Below are 17,046 nucleotides of genomic sequence, written 5' to 3'. Positions count from 1 at the left end.
TTAGCTTTGATTATGGGGTGCAATCATTGTAGCAGTGTTTCAACAACCTTTTATTATACAACATTTATTTCCATCCAGAGTTGCATTAATTTTTGGCTGAGATCTTGTATTGATGACGGGAGAGTCGAACCACTCCGTAAAGTCTTCTCCAGCACATCCCAAAGACTTTCAATGGGGTTAAGGTCAGGACTCTGTGGTGGCCAATCCATATGTGAAAATGATTCCTCATGCTCCCTGAACCACTCTTTCACAATTTGAGCCCGATGAATCTTGGCATTGTTGTCCTGGAATATGCCCGTGCTGTCAGGGAAGACAAAATCCATTGATGGGATAACCTGGTCATTCAGTACATTCAGGTAGTCAGTTGACTTCATTTTATCGCTGCATAACGTTGCTGAGACTAGACCTGACCAATTGAAGCAACCTCAGACCATAACACTGCCTCCAGAGGCTTGTACAATGGGCACTATGCATGATGGGTGCATCGCTTCATGCGCTTCCCTTCTTACCCTGACACGCCCATCGCTTTGGTATAGGGTAAATATGGACTCATCAGACCACATGACCTTTTTCCATTGCTCCACAGTCCAATCTTTATGCTCTCATAGCAAACTGAAGTCGTTTTTTCCGATTAGCCTCACTAACAAGTGTCTTCTTGTGGCCACACAGCTGTTTAGTCCCAATCCTGTAAGTTCTCGTCACATTGTGCATGTGGAAATGATCTTACTTTCACTATTAAACATAACCGTGAGTTCAATTGTCGATTTTTTACGACGTGACTTCAAGCGTTTTAGTGATCTCCGATCATAATCATTCAAGATTTTTTTCCGACCACATGTCTACTGCAAAGCTGACTGTTTTAACAATGTTTTGAATAGTTTTAATAATGAGTTGGACAGTTCTTAACCCAATTCCAGTGATTTCAGCAATCTCCTTAATTGTTTTCTTTGCTTGATGCAGGCCAGTAATTTGCCCCAACTGAAACAGTAACATCTTTTCCATGACCACGGGATACGTCTTCTGACATGGTTGTTTAAGAAATGAGAAGCTACACACTGCATCAGTTAGGGTTAAAATAATTGTTGCTAGCTGAAACATATTAATCACTGCAATAATGATCCAATCATAGACTCCTGAGTATCTGCTTATTTAAATCAACTTTTAATCAACTTTTTGTTTTTTTGACTCTTAAATAGCTTCTTTAGCTACTTCTTGTTTGTTGCTAGTTTATCTAACAACTTTTTCCAAAGGCTAGCTTGACTGTAGTTGAACTACTTTTTTTCTGTAAAGGATATTGCACTGAAATAGCTTCAATGAAGTTAGCTAGTGTTTTTAGTAGCTTGTCTATCTACTTAATGTTTGTACTGTAGCTAACTACTTGACTGTAGTTGAACGTTTTTCTTTCCAGCTTTTGTGGTATAGGAAAGATTTACTGTTTTACAGCATTGGCAACTACAAGGGAGAAAAACAAGCCAGGAATGTTGAGAAATACACTAGAAATGTTGCACTTTTTGGAGAAACTTCCCATCAGGTGTTACACACTTTGATGTATTGCATTGGAAATGCATTCAACTGCATGCTTTTTGTAGCGCTTTTCCACTCAAGCCACACAGTGTTGGTGTAGTTGCCATCTTAGTCTTGATTAATATAAACTAACAATCGATAACTGAAGCATCTGCTAATCTGCCAACGCTTCTCTCTGCCACAATCGCTGTACTAGGAAAATTTTTATTGTCCATAAACCCTCAGTGTACTTGAAAGATTGCATCCAGTAACTTTGATTTCCGCCTCAGAATTACTGGATGTTGAATCGATCGTTCAATTACGAGTTCCAAGACTTTAATCTCATTTCAGAGTCCCAAAATGAGAAGTTCTGGTATCAGAACCGGCACAATTAGCATAAAAATGCATGCTTATCTGTCATCCGCTGCTCTGTGGCGGATGCTACACACGGGTGTGATTACAATAGTAGGTTTCTTCAGCCTCATTGTGTGGCATGAGAAACTTGTGACAGGTCGTGAATGCGGAATGCACAGCATTGATTGCAATTCTGAAGTGTGACCTTTTCCGGCGCAGTTTGATGCGGATCGCCGATCAATTGAACACAGATGCACGCTCATGTGATTGCACTGTAAATGTTTTCGCCACCAGCTGAGATATATTTGGAAATGAATGTCACATTTTATTGTCTATGAGGCTAACTGGTGTATTTCGCTATGCAGATAAAAATACGTTTTGATGATTTTCAATATAGAAAATGCTCAGTGTTGTGGAGGAGGCCTTGCTAACTACAACTAAAGATGCTCCTAACTTATGTTTTTACAGTAGCTCAGCTGCATTTAAAATATTGTAGTTTACGTTACTGATTGCAATTTTAGTTATGTAATTTATAATTAGTACCAGATTACAGTTCAGAAGTAATCTACCCAGCACTGCGCATATTTAACCAACACTGGTCATTACAGTCACAAACAACTGGTCATTATCGTCACAAAGCATGTCACTGGACAAGCAAGTCATTAAATATCTATACAAATGTGCCATAATGAAGTTTTTCAGCCTTATAATTGTTCTCCTTCACTGTCCCTTTGTTCTTTTGGGAGGTGATTATTGGCATAGCATGTGAGTTTGGCTCAGTAATTAGTCCTAAACAGCCTCGTTTGCTCTGTCTTTATCACTTTCCCGTATGCAGTTTCAGCCAAGAGCCCAGCAGGTGAGGCAGCGGAGGGGGTGAATGTTGCCAGGCGGGTGTTGCTAGGCAGCCAGTGACTCCATCAGGGGGGACGTGTATACCTGCCTGTACGAATGACTGTCTGTTTGGGGCATTTATATCAAACTGGTTTTGTGCAGTAGAGGGTAAACCTCATAGTATAAACACTGTAAAATAATCTAAAATATATAATTATTTTTGCATTACAATAATGAGAATTTTGGGAGAAAATGTGCTTGTGTTTTGTGTTATGGATTTTATTTTATTATTTATTTATTTAATTAATTTAAAGTCAATTTTACCTATTTTATGACCCTTAAGATTGCATTTTGGTATTATTTCCCCAACAATTTTCTCCAAATTCTCATTATTCTCATCAGTGTAATACAGTATTGTTTTTACTGTAATATGGTAAAAAGTACTGTAAACTATTTTTAAATTTAAATCAGAAGGAAATAATAAACAACAAAAGCTACAAAGATGTTTACATACTTTACAATTAAAAAAAAAGTCCTAATTTTTTGTCACTTTTTTTGTGATTCTCATAGATTATCTTTGTATTAATTACGGTAATATAATTATTTGAAAAAATAAAATAAAGGCACTACATGTATTAAATATTAAAAAATAAAGCAATAAGGACTTGGGGAGAAAATGAGCTTAAGTGTTATTTAATTCAATTTAAAAATATATAATTATTTTTTGCATTACAGTATTTCGAATTTTGGGAGAAAATGAGCTTAAGTGTCATGAATACAATGGAACAATCCAACAAAAATACCCTTTATTTTCTTTATGCAAAATATTATTTCTTAATATTTATTTATTTATTTTTATTTTGGGGTCAAAAATAAAACCTGGACATGTTTTTGAAAAGTTTCATGCAATTCATGCGATAAACACTCACTGTAAACTGTACGCATCTGCATATCAATACAACATATTCACATTTTGACACAATCATCTGTCAACATGCCTCTTTCTGTGTTAAAAAGATCCTGGTAATGGTCAGCAGTTGTTGATGTTGTCGGGGCTCTACAGTCGTCTGGTTAGCACTCACTGGCATTACTGAGAGGAAATCATTTTTATTCAGCACACATTCAAACCTCCGCCAAGTGCACCGCTCAAGTTTTCAATTGAAATATTCAGAAAATATGTGAATCACAGCAGGCAATCTGAGCAGGATTGAATCATTTGCTGGTTTGTTGCTCATTCCACTGAAAAAAAAAAAAAAAAAAAACCCAACAACAACAAAAAACAGCTTTTTCATTCTGAATGTGCAAAATCTTTATGCACTTCTCAGCCCTTTACAACGTGTCTGAGGTACAGAGCAGAATACAGCTCAATGTGAGAGGTGTGTTTGACAGTTGTTCATGGTTATTGTATGTAATTGACTGTGGATGGAGCTTCAAATTTAAGATGTCAGGTGCCAGTGCAGCAAGAATCCCCTCTTGATCCGAACAGTTGGGTCCTCCATAAGCCACCACAACTTAAATCACTCATCCTCCACCGATCCAGATCAGCAACACTGGATTTACACTCACTGGAGACCTTTTGTTGGGTATAGGATTATGCAAAAACATTTTTTAAAGGAAAAGTTCACCCAAAAATGAAAATTCTCTCATCATTTACTCATCCTAATGCCCTCCCAGATGTGTATGACTTTCTTTTCTTTTTCTTTTTTTTTTTTTTTTTTGCAAAACACTAACAAAGAATATCTCAGCTCTGTAGGTTCATACAATGCAAGTGAATGGTGACCAGACCTTTTAAGCTCCAAAAATCATATAAAGGCAGCATAAAAGGAATCAATTTGACCATAAATTGTTTGATAAATGTCTTCTGAAGTGATGCAGTCTTTTTTTGGTGAGAAACAAATCAATATTTAAATCCTTTTTTACTATAAATCTCCACTTTTATCATATCACTTCTAAAGACATGGATTAAACCACTGAAGTCATATAGATTACTTTTATGCTGCCTTTATGTGATTTTTGGAGCTTGAAAGGTCTGATCACCATTCACTATGGACCTACAGAGTTGAAATATTATTCTAAAAATCTTTGTTGTGTTCAGCAAAACAAAGAAAGTCTTTATCATTGTATTTACAGCAGTATTACTGTTTGCGTCAGGTTAATTTGTTTTTGTGTAGACCAGATCATGGGTACTTTTCTCTTTGTATATAATGGGAAATTCTATACATAAAAGTGAATATAATGAAATGATAGGTGGAAAGACATAGTATCATATTTGCTAAAAGAAAAAAACACATTTGCTTAAAAATTGCATTAAAGAAATGGGATTGAATTGCAGTCATTTGAAGCAAACATCCCCCCAAACCATTTGCCTTCAGGCAGATATTGATGTTGGGTTCCTGCGAAAGGAACCCTTTAAATATGAACACGCATGTGTACGTACAGCTGCCGAATGCGTCCAGTCACAGCGCAGTCGGCCATACACAAAGAGGCAGTTAATATCGACCTGAGCGCCGTGGCCTGTTAGGTCCCATAATAACACGGTTAGACCAAAGGTTAATGTGCTGAATTCAATCTGCATTTTCCATTCGTTTCAATGAAGCTGTCCGAGAAATAGAGGAAGTCTGTAATCAAAGGATACTCCTGGTACAAGTGAAATTAATTATAGGGGCCTTCATAAATTCAATGTCATGTCTTAATCTTCCTCTCTGCCCTCCCTCTCCCGTTAACAGCGCTCTGTTGGAAGTGGGCCGCACGTTCGCGCAGATCTAATAAAGGGCTGTGAGATGATAATTGTGAATGACTTGTATGTCATTGGAGATCTAGTGCCGTATCGTCCCCTTCTGTTTGTGTAACTGTGTGTTTGGGTAACACTTGGACTGGAGAACCATTTAGTCAAGGAGGAATACTGATACACATGATATATGTGAGTGTAAATTATGTATTTATCAGTCTATCTTTCTCACGATGAATATCTGGGACACTAGTTGAGCAGTTGCTCTGGTCTGGTGTACATCACATGATCAAAATACCAGCTGCCTCTTTAAAAACATCAAAAATAAATAAGACTTGTGATATGATCAGTGGTTCTCTAATAGGTCTGCGAACTGAACCTGTTATATATATATATATATATATATATATATATATATATATATATATATATATAAAACACACAGTTTCATGACTTTCTGTTCTGTTAATTGGTTCACATACATGCGTTCTTCTACCAATGTGGACAGGCCGCTGTTGAATCAGCAGTTTGAAACATACAGCGTGTCCAGTGTAGTCTGATTCCCAAAAAAATTACTCTTATGAGGATGGTTCTTGTAAATCTAGAACTTAAAACATACATTGCAACCAGTGTAGTTCGATTACCAAACGAATTATTCTTATGAGCCGGTTCTTTTGAATCTACAGCAAGAAACGCACAGCACTACCAGTTTAGTCCAATTCCCGAACAAATGACTCCTATGAGCCGGTTCTTTTGAATCTACAGCTTGAAACATACAGTGCAACCAATGTAGTTCGATTACCAAACGAATGATTCTTATGAGCCCGTTCTTTTAAATCTACAGCAAGAAATGCACAGCGCGACCAGTTTAGTCCAATTCCCGAACTAATGACTCTTATGAGCCGGTTCTTTTGAATCTACAGCGCGAAACTTACAGCACAACATCAGTAGTCTGATTACTGAACAAATGACTCTTATGAATCGTTTCTTTTGAATCTACATTGTGAAACTTACAGTGCAACCAGTTTAGACCGATTCCTGAACAAGTTACTCTTATGAATCGTTTATTTTGAATCTAAAGTGCAAAGCATACAGTTTGATCACAGTAGTCAGATTCCTGAACAAATGACTCTTAGGAATTGTTTCTTTTGAATCTACAGGGCGAAACTTACAGCGCTATAACAGTAATCCGATTATTGAACAAATGAATCTTATTAGCCAGTTCTTTTGAATCTACAGCGTGAAACAAACAGCGTGACCAGTTTAGTCTGATTCCCAAACAAATGACTCCTATGAGCCGGTTCTTTTGAATCTACAGCTTGAATCATACAGTGCGACCAATGTTGTTCGTTTACCAAACAAATGACTCTTATGAGCCGGTTCTTTTGAATCTACAGCTTGAAACATACAGTGCGACCAGTGTTGTTCGATTTCTGAACGATTGACTCTTATGAGCTGGTTCTTTTGAATCTACAGCAAGAAACGCACAGCACAACATCAGTAGTCCGATTACTGAACGAATGACTCTTATGAATAATTTATTTTGAATCTACAGGGCGAAACTTACAACGCTATAACAGTAATCCGATTACTGAACAAATGAATCTTCTGAGCCAGTTCTTTTGAATCTACAGCATGAAACAAACAGTGTGACCAGTTTAGTCTGATTCCCGAACAAATGCCTCTTATGAGCCGGTTCTTTTGAATCTACAGCAAGAAACGCACAGCACGACCAGATTAGTCCGATTCCCGAACAAATGACTCCTATGAGCCGGTTCTTTTGAATCCACAGCTTGAAACATACAGTGCGACCAATGTAGTTCGATTCCCGAATGAATGACTCTTATGAGCCGGTTCTTTTGAATCTACAGCGCAGTGCAACCACTTTAGTCCGATTCCTGAACAAATTACTCTAAAGTGTAATCTAAAGTGCAAAACATACAGCTTGATCACAGTAGTCCGATTCCTGAACGAATGACTGTTTGGAATTGTTTCTTTTGAATCTACAGCGCGAAAATTACAGCGCTACAACAGTAGTCCGATTACTGAAAGAATGACTCTTATGAATCATTTCTTTTGAATATACATTGCGAAATGTACAGTGCAACCAGTTTACTCAGATTCCTGAACAAATGAGTCTTATGAAAAGTTTATTTTGAATCCACAGCTTGAAACATGCATCTCCACCACAGTAGTCCGATTCCTGAACGAATGACTCTTATTAACTGGTTCTTTTTAGTAAATGAAAAACGTACTGAACAGCAAATGATTAATTTCGTCTAGTCCAGCTCAAAATTAACCAAGAACTGTTACTGTGTTATGAGTACTTATGTGTATTGAGACTTAAATCATAGTAATTACTAGATGGTGTTTGATTTGCTTTTTGCAAGAATCTGTTTTGTTAAAATATTAAATGATCTCATCATTTGGTAACAGATTGCTGAGGGCAGTAAATCCAATGTGAACTACATTTCTTATTTCCAAATATTTCTTCCTCAAAAGTACTAAAATAATCATTAATGGAACCAGAATTGTTCAGAGGAATAAAAATTGGAACCTGAATCATTAAATTCCTAACGATTCCCATCCCTATTCATTACTGGTTTTGCTTCAGGATTTTACTCAAGACTTGAAAATGTAACCCATATTTAATGTTGTATTTTTCGATGTATTTTATTTTAGAATTACGATCCCGAGGATAGTCATAGTAACATGCTTTCTTTCTGGTCCTCTCTCTGCAGGCGTACTTCCGACAGGGTGTTGCCCTTCAGTATCTGGGGCGTCATGCGGACGCGCTGGCTGCCTTCGCCTCTGGACTGGCACAAGACCCCAAGAGTCTCCAGCTGCTGGTGGGCATGGTGGAGGCTGCCATGAAGTCACCACTGCGAGGTACACGGCCTGTGTGTGTGGGTTTGTGTGTACTTGTATTGTTATATTGTGAGATCCAAATTTTTTTTTAAAAATGTCCCACGAATAAAGTAATTGCATATTGTGAGGACTTCACTAGAAGAAGGAAAAAAAAAATACATTTCATAAATGGGCAAAATAATGTCTGGTATGTAGACCAGAAGCATTACGAACTGGCTTTGAAGTAACAATGTTTGTGTGTACTACTTATTAGTGGCTTTATTTAGGAACTGTAGAAGTGTACGGGAGGTCCTTACAACTGAATATGGGGACAATTCAGTTTTTCTGATCATACGTTCGTTGTTGACATTTGTACGGCCAAAACCATGAAAGACGAGGCTGAATTGAGGGAGCTGTCAGTCTTTTCGCCCAATGTCAACACCAGACATTTTGAAATATCAGACCACGCAGAAAAATAGCTGCACACAGATCCGTCACTTACAGTAAATTGCGCCACTCAAACATAAAATCTTGCCAGCAAAGCTAAGAGACTGTCTCTGCAGCTGCAGAATGATATATGTGTGTTTATGCATGCTGTATGTGTTTATGTGCACATGTGTGTGTGTGTGTATACTGTACCATGTGCTACAATAGCTGTTAGTAAAAAGTTTTCGGGATGCTCCGATGTAAATCATAGTATCAGAATAAACCGATTTTATTTAAAATGCACAGTGGGCCAAAAAGTACTTAAATCACACTTTAAAAATATCTAAATGTCATTGCATTAGACACAAAACATCAAAATAACCACAAAGTGTCAATACATTTTTGTCTTCATTTGGAACACTAGATCTATTGTTTTATAATTTGAAACCAATCAACAAACTATTATTGGCCGTGCAAATACTCATTTCCCCAAAAAGAGGTCGTTTATCTCCTAATTATGTCCCTTATTTCCCCTTGTTGTCCCCTCGCAACAAACACAGCACAGGGAGCCACGGAGAGAGTCGATTATGTTGAACAGTCTCAGCAAATCGGCTCCGGGCAGAGAGGTGATCGCTCACGGCCCCTGGGCACATTGATAATAAGAGACCCTCTTTCTCGCCGTCTCTCATCCCTTTATCGGTTTTATAGCGCCCTTGTGTGAGGATTTGCATGTGGGATTAACTAAGTTTAATTGAATTGTTCTCCTCTTGGCTTCACATCATCAGAGGTGCCATTCAAAAGCTCTTCTGCTAAGAGGAGATGTGAGAAAGCACAGGAAGCTGAGCGGATTGTGTTGGGCCGCTCTTAGGTTTGTGTTTGAAAGTTGCAGACATCATAAATCACACTACGGCTAATCTCAGCCTCAGACAGAATGTTGTCTGTCTATTCACAGACTGTTTGATGCACGAAAACTTCACTATTATTACCAATCTGAATGGCTAGCTTTTGTGCAATTTTAGTGAGTCAGGGTGCACACATTTATATCGATCTGCCAGTAAACTTTAATGTTTAAAAGTTCCTTGGCTGCTACAATGAACATTTCTGAGGAAGAACTAATCGTTGGATTTGCTAAAGTTTACTAAATTCGTAGCATTAAATCTTTAAGAGATACAGTATATCGAGTTTTGTTTGAGACACTTAAAAGCAAGTAAACAAGATATCTTTTTACCCTTTAAGCTCTGAAGGTGTTTTTAAAGATTTCCTGTTTCAGTGGCATACTGAAAGTTAAAGGCTTATTACTCGACAAAAACTGCTGAAAAATCACCAAAAAAATAAAAAAATGTAATTACATTTTTGTTGATACGACAAAGCAATCAAAAGTTATAGCATTATCTGTTTGGAGTGTCCAAAAACATCTCCAAACAAATAAAACATAATAATTATACATAAGAACTAATTACACATGCAGACACAACAATGACTAAAGGTTTGCATGATCTTAATAATGATATTTCCCAGAATGAGTTTCATTCTGTGTCATTTGAGTCATCATTGAGTCATGTACTTGGCACCATCTCCTGATGGCCATATTTAACATTGTGCTTTGTGTGGATTATCTAATGATCTATGCATCAGATTATCTTGTGTGTGGAATGTCGTTTGAAAGATAATAAGCTCCTCTAAGTAATGGTATGTGATATTAGGCGACATATAAGCAACACCAACATAATTGTCAAAGACACATACTTAGCTGATACTTGCTATATTTTTGAGTATCAGCTAAGTATGTGTCAAATGAGTAAAACAAATAGCGCTCACAAATAGCCGTGAGTAAAACAAATAGGCTGGTTGTATTCTACTCTTTGAGAGCTTTCCAGCAACATATGACACATGGCTGTTTTATCAGTTTTATATTTTTACTGATTGCAAAAACATGTACTGTGCAATTTTTTTTTAAATAAATTATCAGAACGGAAAACTTCTGATTTGTCTGCCAGTTTCAAAGCACTTGTTCAGTTTTGGTAATAATGCCTGCATGCATTGGAAAGTAGAGCTTCCATGCTTTCAAACGATACCTATTTTGTGTTGGTCAAGGCTGAACAACTGGACTTTTGGCCCATCCGAACTTTAAGGGTTAAGCAAAAAGGTACTCAAGGTCATGCTAAAAGGACTTTTTAGGCACAATGCGCACAATATTTCACAATCAGTGTTTGTGTTAACTTAAATTTTCCATAATTTAGAATTTTTAAAACATGGACGCGCATATGCCGCATATTTCCAAATGCAAACCTGCACTCTCATCAAAGTAGCAAAGTAACGCAAAGGTAACTGACAGGCTACTGCCCGTAAAAAGATTTCACAGTTAATTAATTTCAATATCAGTAACACTAAATTAGTAACTTTAAATTAGAACTTACCTGTTTCACCAGACTTGCGCTTGTTTCATATTGTTGTTTTTAATTATTGAAATGGCAGTATTGGCTATATAAAGGCAATATAAATGTAGCCAGGGCGTAGGAATGAACTGAAAAGTATAAATGTTATTTAGGTGACATAGCATTTTGATAAATTAACACATAGGCCTATATCTAAATATTGTTTAGGTGACGTAAATATGGGAGATTACCACTTGCGCATTCGTCTGAAGCAACCAGTTTGCAGAGACTTCCTGAGCTACCCAGGCCCCCACTTCTGCTGGGTCTTAAAGCTGTCATTTTTTACGGTTGGCTACAATTTCTGCGCACAGCTGACAAAGTTCATGATGTATAATTTTCCAAAAATTGTGTGGGTGGCAAATAGAAAATAGCCCATACCATGGCGGACATTTTGCAACAGTTTGCAATATTGCATGGCCTCAAGTGCCTTATTACTTCTATAAAATGGTGACATAATAAAAATTCTAAGCGCACAAAGCATCATCCTTCCTCTAGAACAAGATGCCAAGGACCCCCAAATTTGATGATCCCCAATGCGTGGGACCCCCTGTTTGGAAAAAAAATGGTACATTTGATATTATGAAGACTTCTTGTTTGCAACATTAAATGTTTGGTTTTATATTTTTAGGCAAAAATAAATTATTAAAATATTATCTGGAAATAATTTCTTCTTATTAAGTTGACAGTGTATCTTTCGTATGCTGGAGTGATGATATGCTTATGATGTCAGATGTTTAAACCTGAAGAGAATGTGTAATTCAATTCAATGTAAAAATGATATGATTAAAAAAAGAAAATTTTTATTTTAAATATTTATTTTCATTGTAAAAAGTACTATATAAATAAATGTGTAAAAGTATACAATAAAACAATTAAAAACAAAGCAGCTTTACAGATAATAGTGAATTACATCCCGTATTTATTACAAATACGATAATATATGCAGTTATATGCAATTATATGCCAATTTATTTTTATTTCTGTTTTTATGTCTTAATGTGGCTGTCAATACAATAAAATAATCATGAATAATCTTGTTCAGTGTGAATGGCTCCTGGGAGGGAAAATTCTTCTAAATTTACAATCACGCTGATTCCCATTGAAATTACTATTTTGCTAGTGGAATTTCGCTGTGCAAAGGTGAATGTGAATAGTCTGCAAATAAACCCAATATTTATTAGAAAAGTTTTCCAACAAAAATGGCTCAATTTTGTTTGATTTAGCATAAAAAAGGGACAATTTAGTTTGATTTAGCATAAAAAGGCCCAATTTTGTTTGATTTAGCATAAAAAAGGGAGAATTTTGTTTGATTTAGCATAAAAAAGGGACAATTTTGTTTGATTTAGCATAAAAATGGCTCAATTTTGTTTGATTTAGCATAAAAAGGGACACTTTTGTTTGATTTAGCATAAAAAGGCCCAATTTTGTTAGATTTAGCATAAAAAAGGGACAATTTTGTTTGATTTAGCATAAAAATTGCCCAATTTTGTTCGATTTAGCATAAAAAAGGGACATCTTGTTTGTAGCTATGAATTTCATGATGGACTTGTTGATAGAAAAAAGGGACAATTTTGTTTGATTTAGCATAAAAATTGCCCAATTTTGTTTGATTTAACATATAAAAGGGACAATTTTGTTTGATTTAGCATAAAAATGGCCCAATTTTGTTCGATTTAGCATAAAAAAGGGAGAATTTTGTTTGATTTAGCATAAAAAAGGGACAATTTTGTTTGATTTAGCATAAAAATTGCTCAATTTTGTTCGATTTAGCATAAAAAAGGGACACTTTTGTTTGATTTAGCAAAAAAAGGGACAATTTTGTTTGATTTAGCATAAAAAGGGACAATTTTGTTTGATTTAGCATAAAAATGGCTCAATTTTGTTTGATTTAGCATAAAAAGGGACAATTTTGTTGGATTTAGCAAAAAAAAGGGACACTTTTGTTTGATTTAGCAAAAAAAAAAGGGACAATTTTGTTTGATTTAGCATAAAAATGGCTCAGTTTTGTTTGATTTAGCATAAAAAAGGGACAATTTTGTTTGATTTAGCAAAAAAAGGGACAATTTTGTTTGATTTAGCATAAAAATGGCTCAATTTTTTTTGATTTAGCAAAAAAAGGGACAATTTTGTTTGATTTAGCATAAAAATGGCTCAATTTTGTTTGATTTAGCCAAAAAAAGGGACACTTTTGTTTGATTTAGCAAAAAAAAAGGGACAATTTTGTTTGATTTAGCATAAAAATGGCTCAGTTTTGTTTGATTTAGCATAAAAAAGGGACAATTTTGTTTGATTTAGCAAAAAAAGGGACAATTTTGTTTGATTTAGCATAAAAATGGCTCAATTTTTTTTGATTTAGCAAAAAAAGGGACAATTTTGTTTGATTTAGCATAAAAATGGCTCAATTTTGTTTGATTTAGCCAAAAAAAGGGACACTTTTGTTTGATTTAGCAAAAAAAAAAAGGGACAATTTTGTTTGATTTAGCATAAAAATGGCTCAGTTTTGTTTGATTTAGCATAAAAATGGCTCAGTTTTGTTTGATTTAGCATAAAAAAGGGACAATTTTGTTTGATTTAGCAAAAAAAGGGACAATTTTGTTTGGTTTAGCATAAAAATGGCTAAATTTTTTTTATTTAGCATATAAAAGGGACAATTTGTTTGATTTAGCATAAAAATGGCTCAGTTTTGTTTGATTTAGCATAAAAATGGCCCAATTTTGTTAGATTTAGCATAAAAAAGGGACAATTTTGTTTGATTTAGCATAAAAATGGCCCAATTTTGTTCGATTTAGCATAAAAATGGCCCAATTTTGTTTGATTTAGCAAAAAAAGGGACACTTTTGTTTGATTTAGCAAAAAAAAGGGACAATTTTGTTTGATTTAGCATAAAAATGGCTCAGTTTTGTTTGATTTAGCATAAAAAAGGGACAATTTTGTTTGATTTAGCATAAAAATGGCACAGTTTGGTTTGATTTAGCATAAAAAAGGGACAATTTTGTTTGATTTAGAGACATAAAAGGCCAGCTTTATTGTCAGAAAGGGCCAATTTGATCAAATTTAAGCAACAAGTTGTTTTTCTATTTAGCAACTAAAATGGTCAATTTTTCAGATTTAGTCACATAAATGTGCATTTTACAAAGTAGTGCCATTTTTAAAAAGGATTAAAGGTTAATAAATGTAAGATTTATATTTCATAATTACATAAAGAGATTATGTAATATATATATCTATATATATATATATATATATATATATAAGAAAACTGCAATCATTTTGTAATTGCTGATGTAGTTAAATTTGGGAGTTTATTACAATCATCAAAAGTCTGTAGATGCAAAAATACACGTATGATCAAAGGGCAAATCCAGTATCATGTCACACAAACTTTACAATATTCTGCAAAAAATAAAAAAATAAAAATAATAATAATTTATATATGGTTTTAACTTCCTCTAGATGTGTTTTAATCTCTTCCCAGTGGTATTAATAGAATGAATCAGCTCGGTGTCTACCGGAAACTTCTATTTTTTGCGCTACAGGGAATACTAGAATGCATCCAAACGCCCTGTGACTTATAGATATGGAAATTCACTCATGTAAATAAACTAAATGAAAATAAACAGAATGAAATGCAGGTGGGTGCTGTTGTCAGTCGCAGTTATTATTTCTTTATTTAGCCGAGTCGTCCCGAGAGACGGCAGACAGACACGTCAAAGATTCTGTCTCACATGACAAAGCCTCTCGACAGGAGAGAGAGTTTGAAAAGTGACGGAGAGGAAGGAAAGATAGGCACCCAGAGGCTCGTCATTAAAATCTCCTTGTTGCGACGGGCTACATAAGCACTGCAGTGCTCGTGTTTATCATGCCAGTGTCTGTTGTTTAACTAGATTCAAAGCTCACACACACACACACACACACACACACACACACTCTTCTGTCCCCAAGCCAAAGAGTTTCTCACAATTTAGATTTATTCAACTTGTAGAACTGTCGTGTTGAATGCAATTATGCAATATGAATGTGTACGAAAACAACACTGCAAACCCAGCGGAGTGTTTGTAGCTTTCGGCAGAGGAAGTTCACGGCTGCCGGCTACATGAGAAGAGGGAATAAAACCTGTTGGAATTCACTCATCATTTAAAGTTGTGTCTTTTGACCATGTGGAGATTCATTCACACTGAATTAGTGTAAGTTATCGTAAGTTGTGATTGATTGCTGAATTACCCACAGACACAGGACAGTGAGAAATATATTTCATAGATACGATACAGGAAAAGGGGAAGGGCAGATAAAAAAAGGATCTTTGTGGGTCCCACAGGGCAGCGGGTGACACTCGACTGTGGCCCGTCGTGATTTATGACAGTGTGTGCGTTTTCACTCTTTAACGGTGTCTCCTTCACTAGAGGTCACCTCTGCACATATGGTGCATTCCAGTCTCTGCTTTATACAGTAAATCTAACCACATAGTAACTTGTGTGATTATTTGAAGAATACGCATTTCTAATGTGAAAATGTTATGGAGCATCTTCTTTTTGAGTCAGTAATATGACACATGTATGAATCAGTTTTGCAGAACACGGCGTGTCACATTTACAGTCGTTTGTAATGGGTTTGCATAGTAAAAGAGCTTGTGTAGCCTACTGAATTACATTTTTCCAATGTTTGTGATGTAGAAATTGAGTTGTCTAATGAATACCAGAGAGCTTTTGTCATGGCTAGTATCGACAAATGGGGTGCCATATTTAAAATGAGCGTTTTACAATAAAAGTAAATCAAAGGTTCAGCAACAAAAAAGGCCAAATATTTTTAGGTGTAGCAACAAAAATGGCCCAATTTTGTCTGAATTAGCAACACTAATTGGCAATTTTTTTTTTACTTTTTTTTATTTTTATTTTTTACTTTTTTTTTACTGTAGCAACAAGAATGACCTGATTTAGTGGCAAAAATAGATGTTTGTTTTTTTTGTTTTTTAGATTTAGCAACAAAAATTGCCAATTTTGTCAGATTTAGTGACAAGAACCTCTCATGTAGTGATAAAAATACCCCAAAAATTGGAATTAAGCAAGAAAAATGGCCCAATTTTATCAGAATTACAGGAGCAACCAAAAAAAAAATACCAATTTTGTCAGATTTAGTGACAAGAATCTCTCATCTAGTGGCAAAAATAGCAACATTTTGTCAGATTTAGCAAGAAAAAGGCCAATTTTGTCAGATTTACTGTAGCATCAAGAACAACCTGATTTAGTGGCAAAAATGTCCACATTTTGTCAGATTGAGAAACAAAATTGGCCGAATGGTGTACATTAACCGCACGTATGGCTCAATTTAGTCCGATATAGAAACATAAACACCCAAATTTGTTACATTTAGCAACAAAAGAGCCAATTTTGTCATATTTTGCCACCATAAATTTGCATAAGTTAGCAATTTAAGTTAGCATAACTAGCGTGATTTTTAAATATCTATACAGTATATTTACAGACGTACACTACCGGTCAAAAGTTTTGAAGCACTTGACTGAAATGTTTCTCATGATCTTAAAAATCTTTTGATCTGAAGGCGTATGCTTAAATGTTTGAAATTAGTTTTGTAGACAAAAATATAATTGTGCCACCATATTAATTTATTTCATTATAAAACTAATATTTAATTAAAAATTGATGACTTGGACCAAATAATAAAGAAAAGCAGCCAATAAGTGCCCAACATAGATGGGAACTCCTTCAATACTGTTTAAAAAGCATCCCAGGGTGATACCTCAAGAAGTTGGTTGAGAAAATGTCAAGAGTACATGTCTGCAAATTCTAGACAAAGGGTGACTACTTTGAAGATGCTAAAATATAACACAGTTTTGATTTATTTTGGATTTTGTTTAGTCACAACATAATTCCCATAGTTCCATTTATGTTATTCCATAGTTTTGAT

General features: G+C 35.2%; 1 protein-coding gene across 2 annotated transcripts in view; it reads left to right on the top strand.

Moving 5' to 3' along the window:
• The window catches only part of LOC127433692 (tetratricopeptide repeat protein 28-like), a 383,729-nt gene that overhangs the window by 235,984 nt on the left and 130,699 nt on the right, over positions 1-17,046 (top strand). For both annotated transcript variants that reach the window (XM_051685795.1, XM_051685796.1), the window contains one exon: positions 8,158-8,305. In XM_051685795.1, the coding sequence (XP_051541755.1) occupies positions 8,158-8,305 (148 nt within the window). The remainder of the gene's footprint in view (positions 1-8,157; positions 8,306-17,046) is intronic.

The sequence above is a fragment of the Myxocyprinus asiaticus genome, chromosome 43 (assembly GCF_019703515.2).
Source record: "Myxocyprinus asiaticus isolate MX2 ecotype Aquarium Trade chromosome 43, UBuf_Myxa_2, whole genome shotgun sequence".
NCBI classification, from domain to species: Eukaryota; Metazoa; Chordata; class Actinopteri; order Cypriniformes; family Catostomidae; genus Myxocyprinus; species Myxocyprinus asiaticus.
This window is presented reverse-complemented; position numbering and strand designations above follow the sequence as displayed.